We start from the raw sequence: 14,879 nt of genomic DNA, 5'->3' as shown, positions 1-14,879 counted from the left end.
TTACTGTATAGATCTCTTTGTAACTCATTTAATTTTTCCTGAAATACTTAGATGCAGTATAATTTGTTATGTATTAAAGTATTTAATTGTCTATGATCCCTTTCAGCAGCATGTTTTTTTCTGTTAATCTTTTAAAAAGCCACTTTTTGTTGCTTTGTCTGAGATCAGTCAATCAATAAACATTTATTAAATACCTTTTATGTGCCAGCCACTGTGCTAAGCATTGGGACTGCAAAAAGAAACAAAAGACAGTCCCTGTCCTCAAGGACCTCACAATCTTATGATGGAGAAAATATGCAAACAAATAATTCAAACAAGATGTATACATGATAAAAAATAATTAACTGAGGAAAGGCTCTAGAGTTTGGAAGAGTTGGTAAAGGTTTCCTGTAAAAGACCCTTTGACTTATTCTTTATGAGTCTTGATAAGTTTAGGTTTTGAGAGAACACTTGTATAATAATAATTATAACAATATAATAAAAATAACATTTATATAATTCTTTAAAGGTTTACAAAATGCTTTATGTATGTTATGTCTATGAGGTAGTTGTTCTTATTATCATCCTTATTTTATAGGTGGGGAAACCAAGACACAGAAAATTTAACTTAGTTGTCCAGGGTGATATAGATAGTTTCAGAGGCAAGGTTTAACTACAGTCATTTTTACTCCATGTTCCACACTGTTATCTAGTGTAATAACTTGCTCTGATACTAGTTATATAACCGACCCCTCTTAAAGTATAAAAACTTCACCCTTTTTTAGTTCATTTTGATTACTTGATTATGTTTTCTTTTGAAAATTCCTCTTGAATCTTGTGTTTTTATTCCAAAGATTTGATGTAGTCATCAGGAATTTCATTAATTTCATTAAAAGGCCATTCCCTACCCTTCTCTTTCCCCCAGTGTCCTCTCTTCTCCAATAGGATTATACTTATTTTCCTAGGTAAGTTATTCTTGGTTGTAAGCCTATGTCTTTTGCCATTTGGAATATCATTTTAAGTAGTATTAAGTTCTGGCTATTCTATTTGACCTGAAAGCCCTGGATATTGATAGGGATTTTTTGGGAATGTTTTCATTTTTATGGTTTTTCAGGAGGCAAATGTTAGATTTTTTTCCTCCTCCATTTTCTCTGTTTTTTGTTTTTGTTTTTGTTTTTTTTTTAAAGAGTCCTGGACCGTTTTCTTTCATAATTTCTTAAAATCACATATCCATGGTTTTTTTTTTAGCCCCGGTGTTTAGGTAGTCCAATGATTCTTAATTAAAGTGTTTCTTTTTTGTCTATTTTATGGATCACTTATTTTTCATATGAGATAACCTTAGATTTCCTTTTATTTTGAAAGTGTTGATTTTTTTAATGTTTCTTATTGTTTCATGGAATCATTAATTTCTCTATATTCCATTCCACTTTTTTTTTGTTTCTCTATGGTCTACTGTTAATTCTTTTCTCAAAAGTCTTTTAATTTCCTTTGCAGTACTTTCCTGCATATTCAAAAAATATGTCATATTCAAAAAATATATTTCAATCTGTACTCTGAATCTATCACCTCAGTCAGGAGGTGGGCAGCAAGTTTCATCCTGATTCCTCTGAAATTAAAATTTGCCATTGTGTTGATCCCTGAGTTCCCAAATCTTTCAAAGTTATTTGTCTTCACAATAGTTTTTGGTAAAAATTGTTCTTCTGGTTCTGCTCATCTCATTCTGTATAAGTTCGTACAAGCTATGCTTGGTTTCTTTAAAACCATTCCTTTCATCATTTCTTGTACTAGGAGCTGTAGCTTATGCAGCTTACACAAGAAAACTGAGAAACAGTTTCTGCTGTCATGGAGTTTATTGTGTAGTAGAGGATTTGAGAGCTTTTAGAGTACAAAGTAAATTATGAACTTAGATTTTTGTTGTTACTTAATTCCACCAGCATTTATTAAATGCTTGCTGTTGCTTTTTGCTTAAAATTTTAAGTTTTATCAGTGCCTTGATTGATGACATTTGTAACTTGCTCATTAGATTTATAGAGGACCCAAAGCTGAGAGAGACATTACTCATAATTAAAAAAAAAATTCCTTGTATTCTCTTAGCATCATGCACTTGCCAAACTTTTAAAAACTATTCCTCAATTGTTAAAAATGTGGATTGTTTTACATTTTTATTTTCAATAAATTCATTTGAAATCTTTTTGTATAGCACTTTTTTCTATTAGTTACGTACTTGGGGTATTTGCTGTAATAGTAGAATTACTAGTCTAAAACATGCCAACAATTATATAATAATAAATAAGAACTATTATTTAGTGTTTAAAGGTTTATAAAGCATTGTATATGTAATTGTACTTTATTTTATAACTCTTATAGTATAATCCTATATTGCTTTCCAAAATGTTTGTATTAATTTAGAGTTGCTATTGATATAATAGCATACCTTTTTTCCCCCATAGCTCCCCTAGCACCGAGTTTAATTATTTTGAACATCTTGAATAATTTAATGAATAAAAGATGAAATCTCAGAATTGTTTTAATTTGCATTTTGATCAGTTTTTAGTTAGTAATTTTTTTTGAGAATTGATTTTTCTTATCCTTTGACTACTTGTTTTTCTAGAAGAGACCTTAGTTTTTTTGCTCTTCTGTCAATTCTATATAAATTATAACATATTCTGTCAAATACCTTTACTATAAGACACTCCCTCCTGGTTTATTTCTTTATTTTTTTCTAGGAAGACTAGGTAAAGCCATTTGAAAATTATCAGTAGTCATATAATAATAATTCTAGTTAGCATTTATATAGTGCTTTAAGGTTGAGAAAGTACTGATGCTATTGTTATTTCCATGTTACAGATGATGAAACCAACTTAGAGATGTTAAGTGAATGCCCAGTGTCATATATTTTAGGCCAGATATTCTCAGATCTGTTTTGATTCCTGGTTAGATATGTATCCAACCGAATTAAAGAATCAAAACTGCCTATTTGTCTTGATCAAAATGAACAAATTAGATTTATATACTACAGGATAAATATCTGTAAAGAAACTTATGTGCAACCTTATTTCTGAAATGTTTCTTCCAAGTATTTGAGAATATAAAACACCATTAATGGTTGTTATCATAGGATTGATTTAATAGGATTGATTCTGGACATTGCTCAAAATGGGACTTAATGCCAGATATTCTGGAATATTCGTTTGCAAATTAAGATGGGAAACCCAAATCCACTGCTGTAAATGTTGCCTTCTTCAGAAAGCTTCTATCTCAGGTAGAAGCAGAGGTGGCACACAACAGGCCACTTTTCTAGTCATTTGTACTTTCTGAATTGTCTTATAGTTTATAAATGAGACTTTTAACATTACAAATGAAGTTATTGGTGTAAGCCTTTTAGAATAATTTTGTGAGGATTTACTGGAAATTAGTTAATTCGGTTCTCCTCTACTCTGGTTTAGTGACCACAATTTGTTTCTAGCAGAAAATTGAGAAACTCATCCCCACTAATTTCTTTTATTTATTTTTTTAAATCCTTACCTTCTGTCTTGGACTCCAAGGCAGAAGAGCGGTAGGGGCTAGGTAATGGGGGTCAAGTGACTTGCCCACAGTCACACAGCTAGGAAGTGTCTGAGACCAGATTTGAACCTAGGACCTCCCATCTCTAGGACTGGCTCTCAATCCACTGAGCCACCCGGCTGCCCCCATCCCCAATAATTTCTAAGTTTATCACATGTTCAATCAACTCTGAAAATCTTTCCTACTTACAATTTTTAATAGCATCCAGAATTTTTTATTTGACAAATATTGATAATTCTCTTCTGTATAAAATTTTTCTTTATTGTCATCAAAATTGTTCCAAAGTTTTATTTTCCTGAATAGCTATCATATGTTCAAGTCCAAGTCCTTGTCAAAAGATTTCCATATCACAGTTCTTTTTCTTCCTGAATAGCCTTCTGTACAATTAATTATCACTTTATTTGACTCCATGAAGTAGGCTTCAAATAAATATTTTGATTGGCATGACATTAAATCTGTAAATTCATTTTAGGAGCATTGCCACTTTTACTCTATTGTTCTGACAGCATATTTTTTGGATATCCTTATATCCAAAACATGGATATCCAAAGACAATACTGTCTTTATCCAGTATTATGAGCATATTGGAAATTAATAGTAAAAAAAATTGGCTCATCCTGTTTTTGAAAACATGTCAACTTAATTATTTTTTAATAGAAAATATAGAAATGCTGATAATTTTAGGGTTTTTCCTTAGTGGATATGACTGGGAAAGAGCAGTAATGAGGGTCTGAGTTAGACTAGAAATGGTGAAGGATCATTAGTCCTAAGTTGAGAGACCCAAAATTGTTTGGTGGAGTACTGGTCAAAAAATGAAGTCTGGAATGCTGTACCATGATATGAAGAACAGTAGGGAATCATCATCTTCACAAATGACAGAATCAGGATTGCAAAAAGATTCAACAAGCTAGGAAGATGAACAAATCTAATATAGATTGGAATTTAATTGAAATATATACAAAGGACTACAATTGAGTTCTAAAAAAATCAAAAGCAGAAGTACAGGATGATGGAGAGTAACATATGGAAAAACCCTTAGAGTTTTAGTGGATTGTAAATTTATTAAAATTATATTACATGGCAGCCAAAATATTTAATAAGATCTTAAGTAGTATTAATAAATGCCTAATATCCAATATAAGGAATGTTGTATTTCTTGTGTAAGTTCTAGTAAGAGTAATATGTACTGGGATAATCTTGTAGAACTCTATATGACACATTTTAAGAGGTACATTGAGAAGTTGGAACATGCTTGCAGGTGAGCAGCAAAGATGGTGAGATGATTGGAAATCATGTTAAAATTTATGCTTTGTAAATAAATATTCTTTGAAGGATCTAGGAATGTATCATCTGGAGAAATTAGTCATCAACAAGTATTTATTTAGCCCTTACTAAGTGCCAGATGCTGGACTAAATGCTGTAGAGGCAGTGAACCATCCCTGATTTTTAGAAGTTCACAGTTTTATAGGGAAGAAAACATGCAAATATCTGTGTAAGTATACTGTACACACTCATACATGCAATATAATGGAAAAGCATTCTCAGAATGAAAGGACTTTGGGTAGAGAGAGGCTTCATATAGCATGTGGGTTTTGGTTTGACTAATGAAGGATGCCAGGGTAGCTGGGAGTAAGGAAGGAGATCATTCTAGTCATGGGAGAAAGCCAGTACAAAGGCATGGAGTGATATAACAGTAGAATAGCAAAGAGACCAGTGTAGCCAGATCAGAGTGTCTGCAGTGGGATCAAAATGTAAGAAGACTGAAAAGGTAGGGGATGTAGCCAGCTTGTGAAGGGCTCTAGATACCAAAGGATTTTACATTAATACTTGAGGCAATGGGGAGTTACTAGAATTTATTGAGTGGAATGTAGAGCTAGTGATGTGGTTAGATGTAGGCTTTAGGGAGATTACTTTGGTGTCTTAGTGGAGGATGGATTAAATTAGGTAAAGACTTGAGGGAGGGAGAGAAGTCAAAAAACTATTGCAGTAGTCCTGGGAAGAGACTATGAGAGCCTGTATTGGAGTGATGGCAGTTTTGAGTAGAGAGAATAGGGTGTATCATAAGAGATGTAGATAGAAGATTTGACAAAAGGTTAGATAAGGGTGAGTGTGAGAAGAGTTGAGAAAGATATTGAGGTTGAGAATCTGGTTGACTTGAGAGGATGATGATTTCTATTAAAAGTAATTCAAAACGTGAAGGAAGGTGGCCTAGGAGTACCAGAGCTCAAACTATATTGCAGAGTAGTGATCATCAAAACAGTCTAGTACTGGCTAAGAAATAAGAGTTATGGATCAATGGAATAGATTAGGTGCACAAAACCTATTAATAAATTGCCATTATTTAGTGTTCGATAAATTAAAAGATCCAAGCTTTTGGGACAAGAACTCACTATTTGACAAAAACTATTGGGAAAATTGGAAAATGGTTTGACAGAGTCCAGAAATAGTCCAACATTTCACACCATAAAGCCAACATGGGTACATGGTCTAAACATAAAGGGTAATATTGTAAGTAAATTAGAGTAGGATGGAATAGCTTACCTGTCTATGGATAAGGGAAGAATTTAGGACCAAACAAGATATAGAAAGCATTATGAAACGTAAAATGGATAATTTTGATTATATTAAAAAGTTCTTATACAAACAAAACAAATGCAACCAAGATTAAAGGGAAAAAGAAAGGTGGGAAAATTTTTTATAGCAAATATCTCTGATAAAATTTTCATTTCTCATTTCTTCAATATATATGGAACCAAGTCAAATTTCTAAAAATAAAAGTCATTCTCCAATTGATAAATGGTCAAAGGATATAAACAGTTTTCAGATGAAGAGATCAAAGCCATCTATAGTAAAATGAAAAAATGTTCTAAATCACTCTTGATTAGGGAAATGCAAATGAAAACAACTGAGGTACCACCTCACACCTTTTAGATGGGCTAATATGACAAAAGGAAAATAAATTTCAGTTGTGGGAAAATTGGAATACTAATACACTGTTGGTGGAATTGCCATCTGATCCAACCATTCTCAAGAGTAATTTGGAACTATGCTGAGGGAATTCTAAAACTGTGCATACCCTTTGATCTAATAATAGCATTATTAGGTCTATAGCCTAAAGAATTAAAAAAAAGGGAAAATATTTTTATTGCAGTTCTTTTTGTGGTAGCAAAGAATTATAAATCAAGGGGTTGCTCATCAGTTGAGGAATGTCCAAAGTTGTGGTACATGAGTGTGATGAAATACTGTTGTGCTATAAGAAATGATAAGCAGAATAATTTTGTAAAAATCTAGAAAGATTTACATTAACTGATGAAAAGTGAAGTAAGCAGAACCAGAAGAACATTATACATAGTGACAATAGTATTTTTTAAAAAAATCCTTTCCTTCTGTCTTAGAATCAATACTATGCATTAGTTTCATGGCAGAAGAGTAGTTAAGGCTAAGCAATGGAGGTTAAGTGACTTGCCCAGGGTAACACAGCTAGGAAGTTTCTAAGGTCAGATTTGAAACCAGGACCCCTTATCTCCAGGTTTGACTCTCTATTCGCTAAGACTCCTAGATGCCTCTGTAGCTGCCCCAATATTTTTTGAACAACTGAGTGACTTAGTTATTCTTAGCATTGCAGTGATCCAAGACAATTCCAGAGACTCATGATAAAAAATGCTCTCTGCCTTCTGAGAAATAACTGATGGCAACTGAATGCAGGCTGAAACATACTATATTTCACTTTCTTTATAATTTTTTTGAGATTTCTTCCACAAAACAACTAATATGGAAATATGTTTTTGTATGATTACATGTGTGAAATCTATATCAGATTGCTTTGCTCTGGGAGTGGAGAAGGGTGAGAGGAGGGAGGGAGAGTGGGCAGGAGGGAAAGAATTTGGAACTCAAACTTAAAAAAATGAATCAAAAAAATTGTTTTTAAATGTAATTGGGGGAAACAAAAAAGTAATTAAAAAGAGGGGAAGTGAGGTGAATTTGAGGATAATGAATTCTCTTTTGAACTTATTGAGGAGATACTTGCAGTATTTCCACTTTGATATGTAATCAAATAGCACTTATTAAATGCTTACTAAATGCCAGAGATTATGGTAAAAAATGGAGATAGAAGGATTTGCAAACCAAGTCTTTGTTTTAAGGAATTCACATTCTGACTGGGGAAGACAACCTGCAAAATAATTTTATGTAGGGGAAATTTCCAAATAATTGGTGATATGGGACTTAGAACTTAGAAGAACCAAAAGAGCTTCCCTACCCATTGAAAAGGCAAGAAATACAATACCTTTATACATATGAAATCATGTAAAACATGAAATTATTATTTTTTTAACTCCAAATTTAGCCACACTCTGCTATTTTCAGCTGGTTGTTGCCTAGGGAATTCTGCTTTTCAAGCCATCAATCAAATGAATAAACATTTATTAAGCCCCTACTATGTGCCAGGCATATGCTTGCTGGGGATACAAAAAGAGGCAAAAGAGGGTCCTTGGAGCTTACAATCTAATAGGAATAACAACATGCGAACAAATATATACAAAACAGGCTCTCTATACAGGAAAAAATAGGAAACAAAAGAGAATAAGCATTGGAATTAAGAGGAGTTAGCAAGGCTTCTGATATGAATTAGGATTTTAGCTGGAAATTAAAGGACACCAAGGAAGTCAGTAGTCAAAGTGGAGGAGGGTGAGTGTTCCAAGCATGGGCACAGCCATGAAAAATAATCCAGAGTCGAGACATGGATTGTGTTGTTTGAGGAACAGCTAAGAGCTAGGGTCACTGGATCAAAGAGTATATGATGCAGAATAATGTAAGAAACCTGGAAAGAGTGGAATTTGCTAGGTTATGAAGGGCTTTCTTTGAGTGCCCAACAGTACATTTGATATTGCTCCTAGAGACATTATTGAGTTTATTGGGTATGAGGATGAAATGAAATTTTAGGAAAATTACTTTAGTGGCTGAATGGAGAAAGGATTGGAGTGGGGAGATCCTGAAGGGAGGTCGATTCACCAATTTCAGGCTCTTCCAGGAGTCCAAGTGTGAGATACATACTACCTTATGGTTGCTACCTATAAATATTTTTGTACATATAAGTCCTTTCCCTTTTCTTTGTTATCTTTGAGATATAGACATAGTAGTGCTTGGTGTTGGGTCAAAAAGAGTGTGCACAATTTTATAGTCCTTTGAACATAGTTTGAAATTGTTCTCCAGAATGGTTGGACCACTTCACAACTACACTACCAGGTGGTACCTTAGAGTTGTTTTAATTGTATTTATCTAATCAATATTGATTTAGAGCATTTTAAAGTAGAATTATAGATAGCTTAGATTTCTTTTTCTGAAAAATATTCATATTCTGTGAACATTTGTCAATGGAGAATGGTTCTTATTTTAATAAATTGGATTTAGTTCCCTGTATTTGAGAAATAAGGCTTTTATCAGAGAAAATTGCTTTAAAAGTTTCTTCCCTTCCCTCAGTTTCCTGTTTTCCTTCTAATTTTCACTTCATTAGTTTTGTTTGTGCCTTTATGATTTTGAATGCTTTGCCATTTGGTACATATTTTAGCAAAATGTAGTTTCCTTTTTTATTTCTTTTTGCTTTTGTTTTTCTGAGATGACCTGCTAAGGCATAATGTCTGCTTCAACCCTTTTTTTTTAACACATTGTATCTTTCTTTTACAAGTATATCTCTCACAGATGACATATTGTTGGATTCTTTTTTATAATCCTTTCTGCTATTGACTTCTGTCTTATGGATGAGTTCATCCTAATCACATTCTCAGTTACAATTGCTGTTTTATTTCCTCCTATTCTCTTCTCTTGTCTCTATGTCTCTGTCTCTGTCTCTCTGTCTCTCTCTCTTGTAGATGATGTGATAGTATGCTTTAGGAACCCTAGAGGGTCAATTAAAATTAATTGATAAAATTAACATTATTAATGTTGCAAAATATAAATTAAATTCACAGTATTTTTATATAATGTCAATAAAATCAAATAGATAAAAAAGAAAAATTCCCTTTAAAATAACTAGAGAATTTATAAAATATTTTTTGGCCTACCTATGTAGAGAACTATTTTAAAAGGATTAAACACTGCTTAAAGAAATAAAAAACAGATATAAATAGAGAAATCAGTTGCCCATAGGAAGTACCATCTTCCTCCCCCTTTCTTCCCCTTTCCCATTCCTTTTATCTCCTCTTCTCTTCCTTTTTGGTCTCTCTTGTTTTTTCTTTCAAAGCTGTTTCTATTATGGCATGATTTTGGGCCTCATTAGGTACCCTGGAGTTTACCATATTAATGTAAAATTTTGTATAGCTATCTGATTGCCTTACTCTAATGAAAAACAGAACTCCAAAATTCAAGAGATGGTCAGCCTCAGCCTCGTTGGTAACAGGGATTACTGGCATGTACCACTATGTCCAACTCTTTCTTATGGCTGGAGAGCACACGTGGAGGCAGGAAGATGTGAGTTCAAATTTTACCTCATACTTCCTAATTGTATGATTTTCGGTAAGTCACTTAAATTCAGTTTTCCTTAGTTTTTTCAAATAACACTTACCTCACAGGGCTGATGGATCAAATGGGATAATACATGTAAAGCACTTTGCAAAGCTTAAAATGTGATATAAATGATAGCCATTACAATGCTGGCTAATAATATTCATTGCTAAGCCTACTGCTCTGCATATAGGTGCATAATAAGTTTGTTAAATTCAGTTTTGGTATATTGTATCTAGTAAGGTGAAATTTAGTAACCATAACTACAGAATGCTAATATATGTGTTATATATCTAGGTCATATGAAAAGGATCTACAGTTTTAGTGGTTTATAAGCTTGATGTGTCAACACTTTGTCATCAGGACCAAACAAATTAGTATAATCTCAGGCTTCATCAATGGCCACACAATTCCCAGAATAATGACATTTTTGCTTGCTTTATCTTGTTCAAACCATATCTGTAATGTTATGTTCTGTTTTCCATATTTGATTGCTGTCATTGACAAGGTGATGTGCTTTCTAGTGGGGGGGGGGGACCAGGATGGTGAAGGCACTTGAAACCATCCCAAACAAATATCAGTTAGTGGAGTTGGTCAATTTTCATCGCTAAATGAGAAACCTTGGGTAATGAAGGTAGTTTTCTTTAAGGATTTAAAATTCCGAATTGTGGAAAAGGGATTAAACTTGTCTTGGCCTCATGTTCAAACCAGGAATAGTGGGTAGAAGATGCAGAAAGACATGATAAAATTTGATTTAAGTAAAAGTCTTTAATGATTCGAGCTACACAAAAATGAACTCGGCTTCCCCGAGGTTGGACCATCCTTCATTGTAGGTGTTTGTGCATTCTGAATGTCTACTTTTCAGTGATACCGTAGAACAATTCCCTTTCAGTTTTGAGTTTGATGAGCAGGGATCAGAGCTGTTTTCTAATTGAAATTCTTTAAATCAGATAATTTGTCATAATTTGCCATTTTGACATGACAGCATTTTCCCCAAAAAGCTTGAGTGCCATCTAGTGGCCACATAAAGTAGCAGTGAATGAGCCTGTTCTGAATATGGAAAAAATGTACTACTTTCTAGCAACAACACATTGTTGCATATTAAACTACACCTTTACTGCCTTTTTGACATGTCTGTTATTTTTGACTTGTCTTTTATCTCATGTTATTTAATTTCATTTATCCCCATTTAAACTGTATTCTTTTTGAGAAAAGTTCTGTTTTTGAGAGAGGTTCTCTGTTCTTTGTATCAATTATAGTATTTAACATCGCGTTCTATTATGTAGAAGAGACTTGATAAATATTTTTTGAAGGAATATAGTTTTTCCTTCCTTTTGCCCTAACTTTGTTTTTGAAAAATATGATGAGTTTTATAAAGCTTTTGGTTTACTTATTATATGTAATATTGTCTTTTTTTCGTTTTTCTCTCAGTGATTTATAAAGAATAGTTTTATATGATATAAAATAAATTCAATGAGTAGATATTTGAGACATTGTTAAAGGTAACTGGGAATGACAAAGATAAGGTGAAGCTGCTTTAGTAGATTGGGTCTGTTTCCCCATGAATTGTATATAAAGTTAATAGAATTCTGTTTTGGGCTTATACTTTATTTATAATATTGTAGTCAAAATATTTGTTAAACTTTTAAATATAATTTGTTATTAAACTTTTGAAATGATTTGTTAATGCCTTCAACTTTAACTTGATAACTTGTCATTTAAACACAAAATACTGCCTAATAAAATAGGAGATTTTAATTGAAAAAGGGATCTATAATCATAATGCCATGAGTATGGTAACCTTTTATTCTGTTAGATTTTTTTTTCTGGATATCTTTTTTTTTAAAATTGTATTTTAATGTGATTTTTAGGAATAAACATGAATGGTTTTGATTAATTAAAAGCTGAATTTTCAATTTGGCTTTGCCATTTAGTATAACTAGTGCTTTAATAGTCAACATGAAATTTTTATTACAGCCTGGGTTGTTCAAGGATGTGTCAGGACTGGTATGTCAGGAAAGCTATTTAATATAAATGGGTTCTATGGCCTGAAGACTTTTTAAACCATTGTATTTAACATATGTGACATGTCTGAGTTAGCTAGTGATTGAATTAAAGTTCCTGATTGACACAGGATGCTGAATCTTGACAGTGCTCAAGGCCAGGAAAACACAGTACTTCTAGAATGTCAGCTTTTAATAACTTTTTTTTTTTTTTTTTTTTTTTTTTGGTGGAGAGAAGGAGATGTAGTGGCAATCTTTTGAATTTCCAATGGGTACTATTTCTCAATTTCCAAAGATTAAGAGTGGCTTGTAAAACATTTTCAATTATTGTTTATTTCTTAAATGTAGTGAGAATTTATTTCATATTTATGGGCTTGTTTCAATTTTGAATGCTATGAAAGTAAAACTTACCTTTCTTTTCCAACCTTTTTTTAGACCTCTGAAACAAACTTTTAAAATTAACCATTTTTGTTAAGTATTGCATTATAACTGCTTAGACTATTGTATAGAGATGGAAAACAGAAGCATCTTTGTCTTTTTTGGAATATTATGTTCTGGTGGTTTTGCTTACATAAGCATGTTTAAAACAGCTGTTTGAATTCTCTAGGAGAAGTTGATTTTGGTAAAGACTCAATATTTTGGGGGAAGATTAGTGTCAATTAAAGAGTACTCTAAATATAAATTGTTTTAAAGAAATCCTTGCTTATTATTCTCAAATACTCATAGTAGCTCTTTTTTCATAATAACTTGAAGTATGTTAACAATGTTTGCTTACTGGAAGTTCACGACAGACTTATTTATTTAATTAGTTTGCCTTGAAGATTTTCTAAAAATTATTTATTTGTAAGAGCAATTTCCATGGTTACATGATTTATCGTCTTTCCCTCCCCTCTTTATTCCCTTTTCCTGGAGCTGATAAGCAATTTCACTGAGTTATACATGTATTATCACTATTTCCATATTATTCATTTTTGTAATAGAGTAATCTTTTAAAACTCAAACCCTAAATCCTATACCCACATAAAAATGTAATAAATCATATATTTTTCTTTTGTATTTCTACTCCCATAGTTCTTTGTTGATAGCATTCTTTCTCATAAGTCCCTCAGGATTGTCCTGAATCATTGCATTGCTATTAGTAGCAAAGAACAGGCTTATTTATATGAACAATTAAATGTGTTTTGTAAAGAGCAGGCAAAATGTTTTAAGTAAATGAGTGCTTCAGACAAGAATAATTTAAACTAAGTTTATTTTAAAATTTAAGCATTCCCTTTAACATTTTATTTACATTATTATTTTCTTGGCATACACTTTTTCTCATAGTTTAGGAAAAGATAAGCTTCATTTTAGACTTTGTTATTGCTAATAACCAATTTGGATTTTGTTATAAATTTAAATGAGTGAGATATAGATTAAGAGCATTTTATTCATTATTCAGCAAATTCAGTCTCTATTCATGTGACTTTATCATGAGCTAACTATTAAGTTTAACCAAAATTGCTAACTGTAAGAGGCATGGTATGACTTTAGTCATCAGTTCATATAATAATGCTTGTTGATTGAATACTGAGATAGTTTTTTGGGAAAAGGGCTAGAACTTAGTAAACTACTTTCCAAATGATTGATCTGCTTTGTATCAGAATGTCAGACTGATACTCTTTCATAAATGTTTACTTAATAAGTTTATCCTTTATATATTTTATATGACATCTGTCTTTGCCATTTATGTTTGCACTTAGATTTTGGCCATTAACCGAGGGGAAAATTTGAAGATCCTGACAGTGAAGGTTAACATTCCTGATGGTGTGAAGAATGAATTTTGTAGCTGGTGTGTCCAGAACAGGTCTGTCTAAAGATTTTTTGCAACATTCTCACTCCCTTTCATTTTCAGCTCTATACTCTGAAATACCTGGAGGATATTAATGCTTTAAGGTATTGGTTGAACCAAAATTTTAAAGCTATGTAATGTATTTGAATGATTCATTGTAATTTTTTTAATGTTTTATAATGAGGAACTTTTGAATATTTATATGTGTTTTGATCATTTTCTTTAAGGAAAGACTTCTAACCTAATAATAGCACTATCTTTTATTTGTGTATGCATGTAGTGTGTTAATCTTTTAAGGTATAATACAGGAGGGAGGCAGGTTTGCACTGTTTATTAAGTTATACTCATATAATTGTTAAACCTTAAGGCAGCTTTTTCTGGAGTTTGGATATAAAAGAGGCAAAAGCCATGTAGAAAACTAGTTTGAGGGGAAAATAGTGACAAGCGAGGATTAAAAAAAAATCCTTTCTTTCTGTCTTAGAATCATTGTAGAGTATTGGTTCCAAGATAGAAGAATGGAAAGGGCTAGGCAGTTGGGGTTAAGTAACTTGCCCAGGGTAACACAGTGAGGGCAGATCTAAGTCCAGATTTGAACCCAGGACCTCCTATCTTTAGACCTGGATCTCTTTCAATTGAGCCACCTAGCTGCCTCTAATTTTAAGAATTGAGAGATCTGATCATGTTGGTAGGTAGCAGGGAAGGAGTCATTGGATAAAGAAAGATTGAAAGTTAGATTAAGATGAGGGAATGGTCTTAGGGGGTAGCTCCTAGGAGAGATTTGAAAGAGCACAAAGATCTAGAACCAGAGAGGACCTTAGAGACAATCTTATCCAAAACTTTTCTTTTACAGATGAGAAAACAGGCTGGACAGGCTAAGTGACTTGCTTAAAGTCACACAGGCTATAATTATTAGAGGTATTATTTGAACCGAATTCCTGTGCCTCTAACAGGCATTGCTGTTTTTATACTGTTTGGGGTTGATTTTGCCAAGAAGGACCAGCTGTTCC

At 32.5% G+C, this 14,879-nt stretch overlaps 1 protein-coding gene across 1 annotated transcript in view; it reads left to right on the top strand.

Moving 5' to 3' along the window:
- Positions 1–14,879, top strand: part of SRBD1 (S1 RNA binding domain 1) — a 337,404-nt gene that overhangs the window by 76,525 nt on the left and 246,000 nt on the right. The window contains exon 11 of the mRNA XM_044663288.1: positions 13,784–13,887. Within this exon, the coding sequence (XP_044519223.1) occupies positions 13,784–13,887 (104 nt within the window). The remainder of the gene's footprint in view (positions 1–13,783; positions 13,888–14,879) is intronic.

This window comes from Gracilinanus agilis, chromosome 2 (assembly GCF_016433145.1).
Source record: "Gracilinanus agilis isolate LMUSP501 chromosome 2, AgileGrace, whole genome shotgun sequence".
In the NCBI taxonomy this organism is placed as follows: domain Eukaryota; kingdom Metazoa; phylum Chordata; class Mammalia; order Didelphimorphia; family Didelphidae; genus Gracilinanus; species Gracilinanus agilis.
The sequence above is the reverse complement of the archived record's forward strand: the minus strand, read 5'-3'. Positions and strand labels throughout refer to the sequence as shown.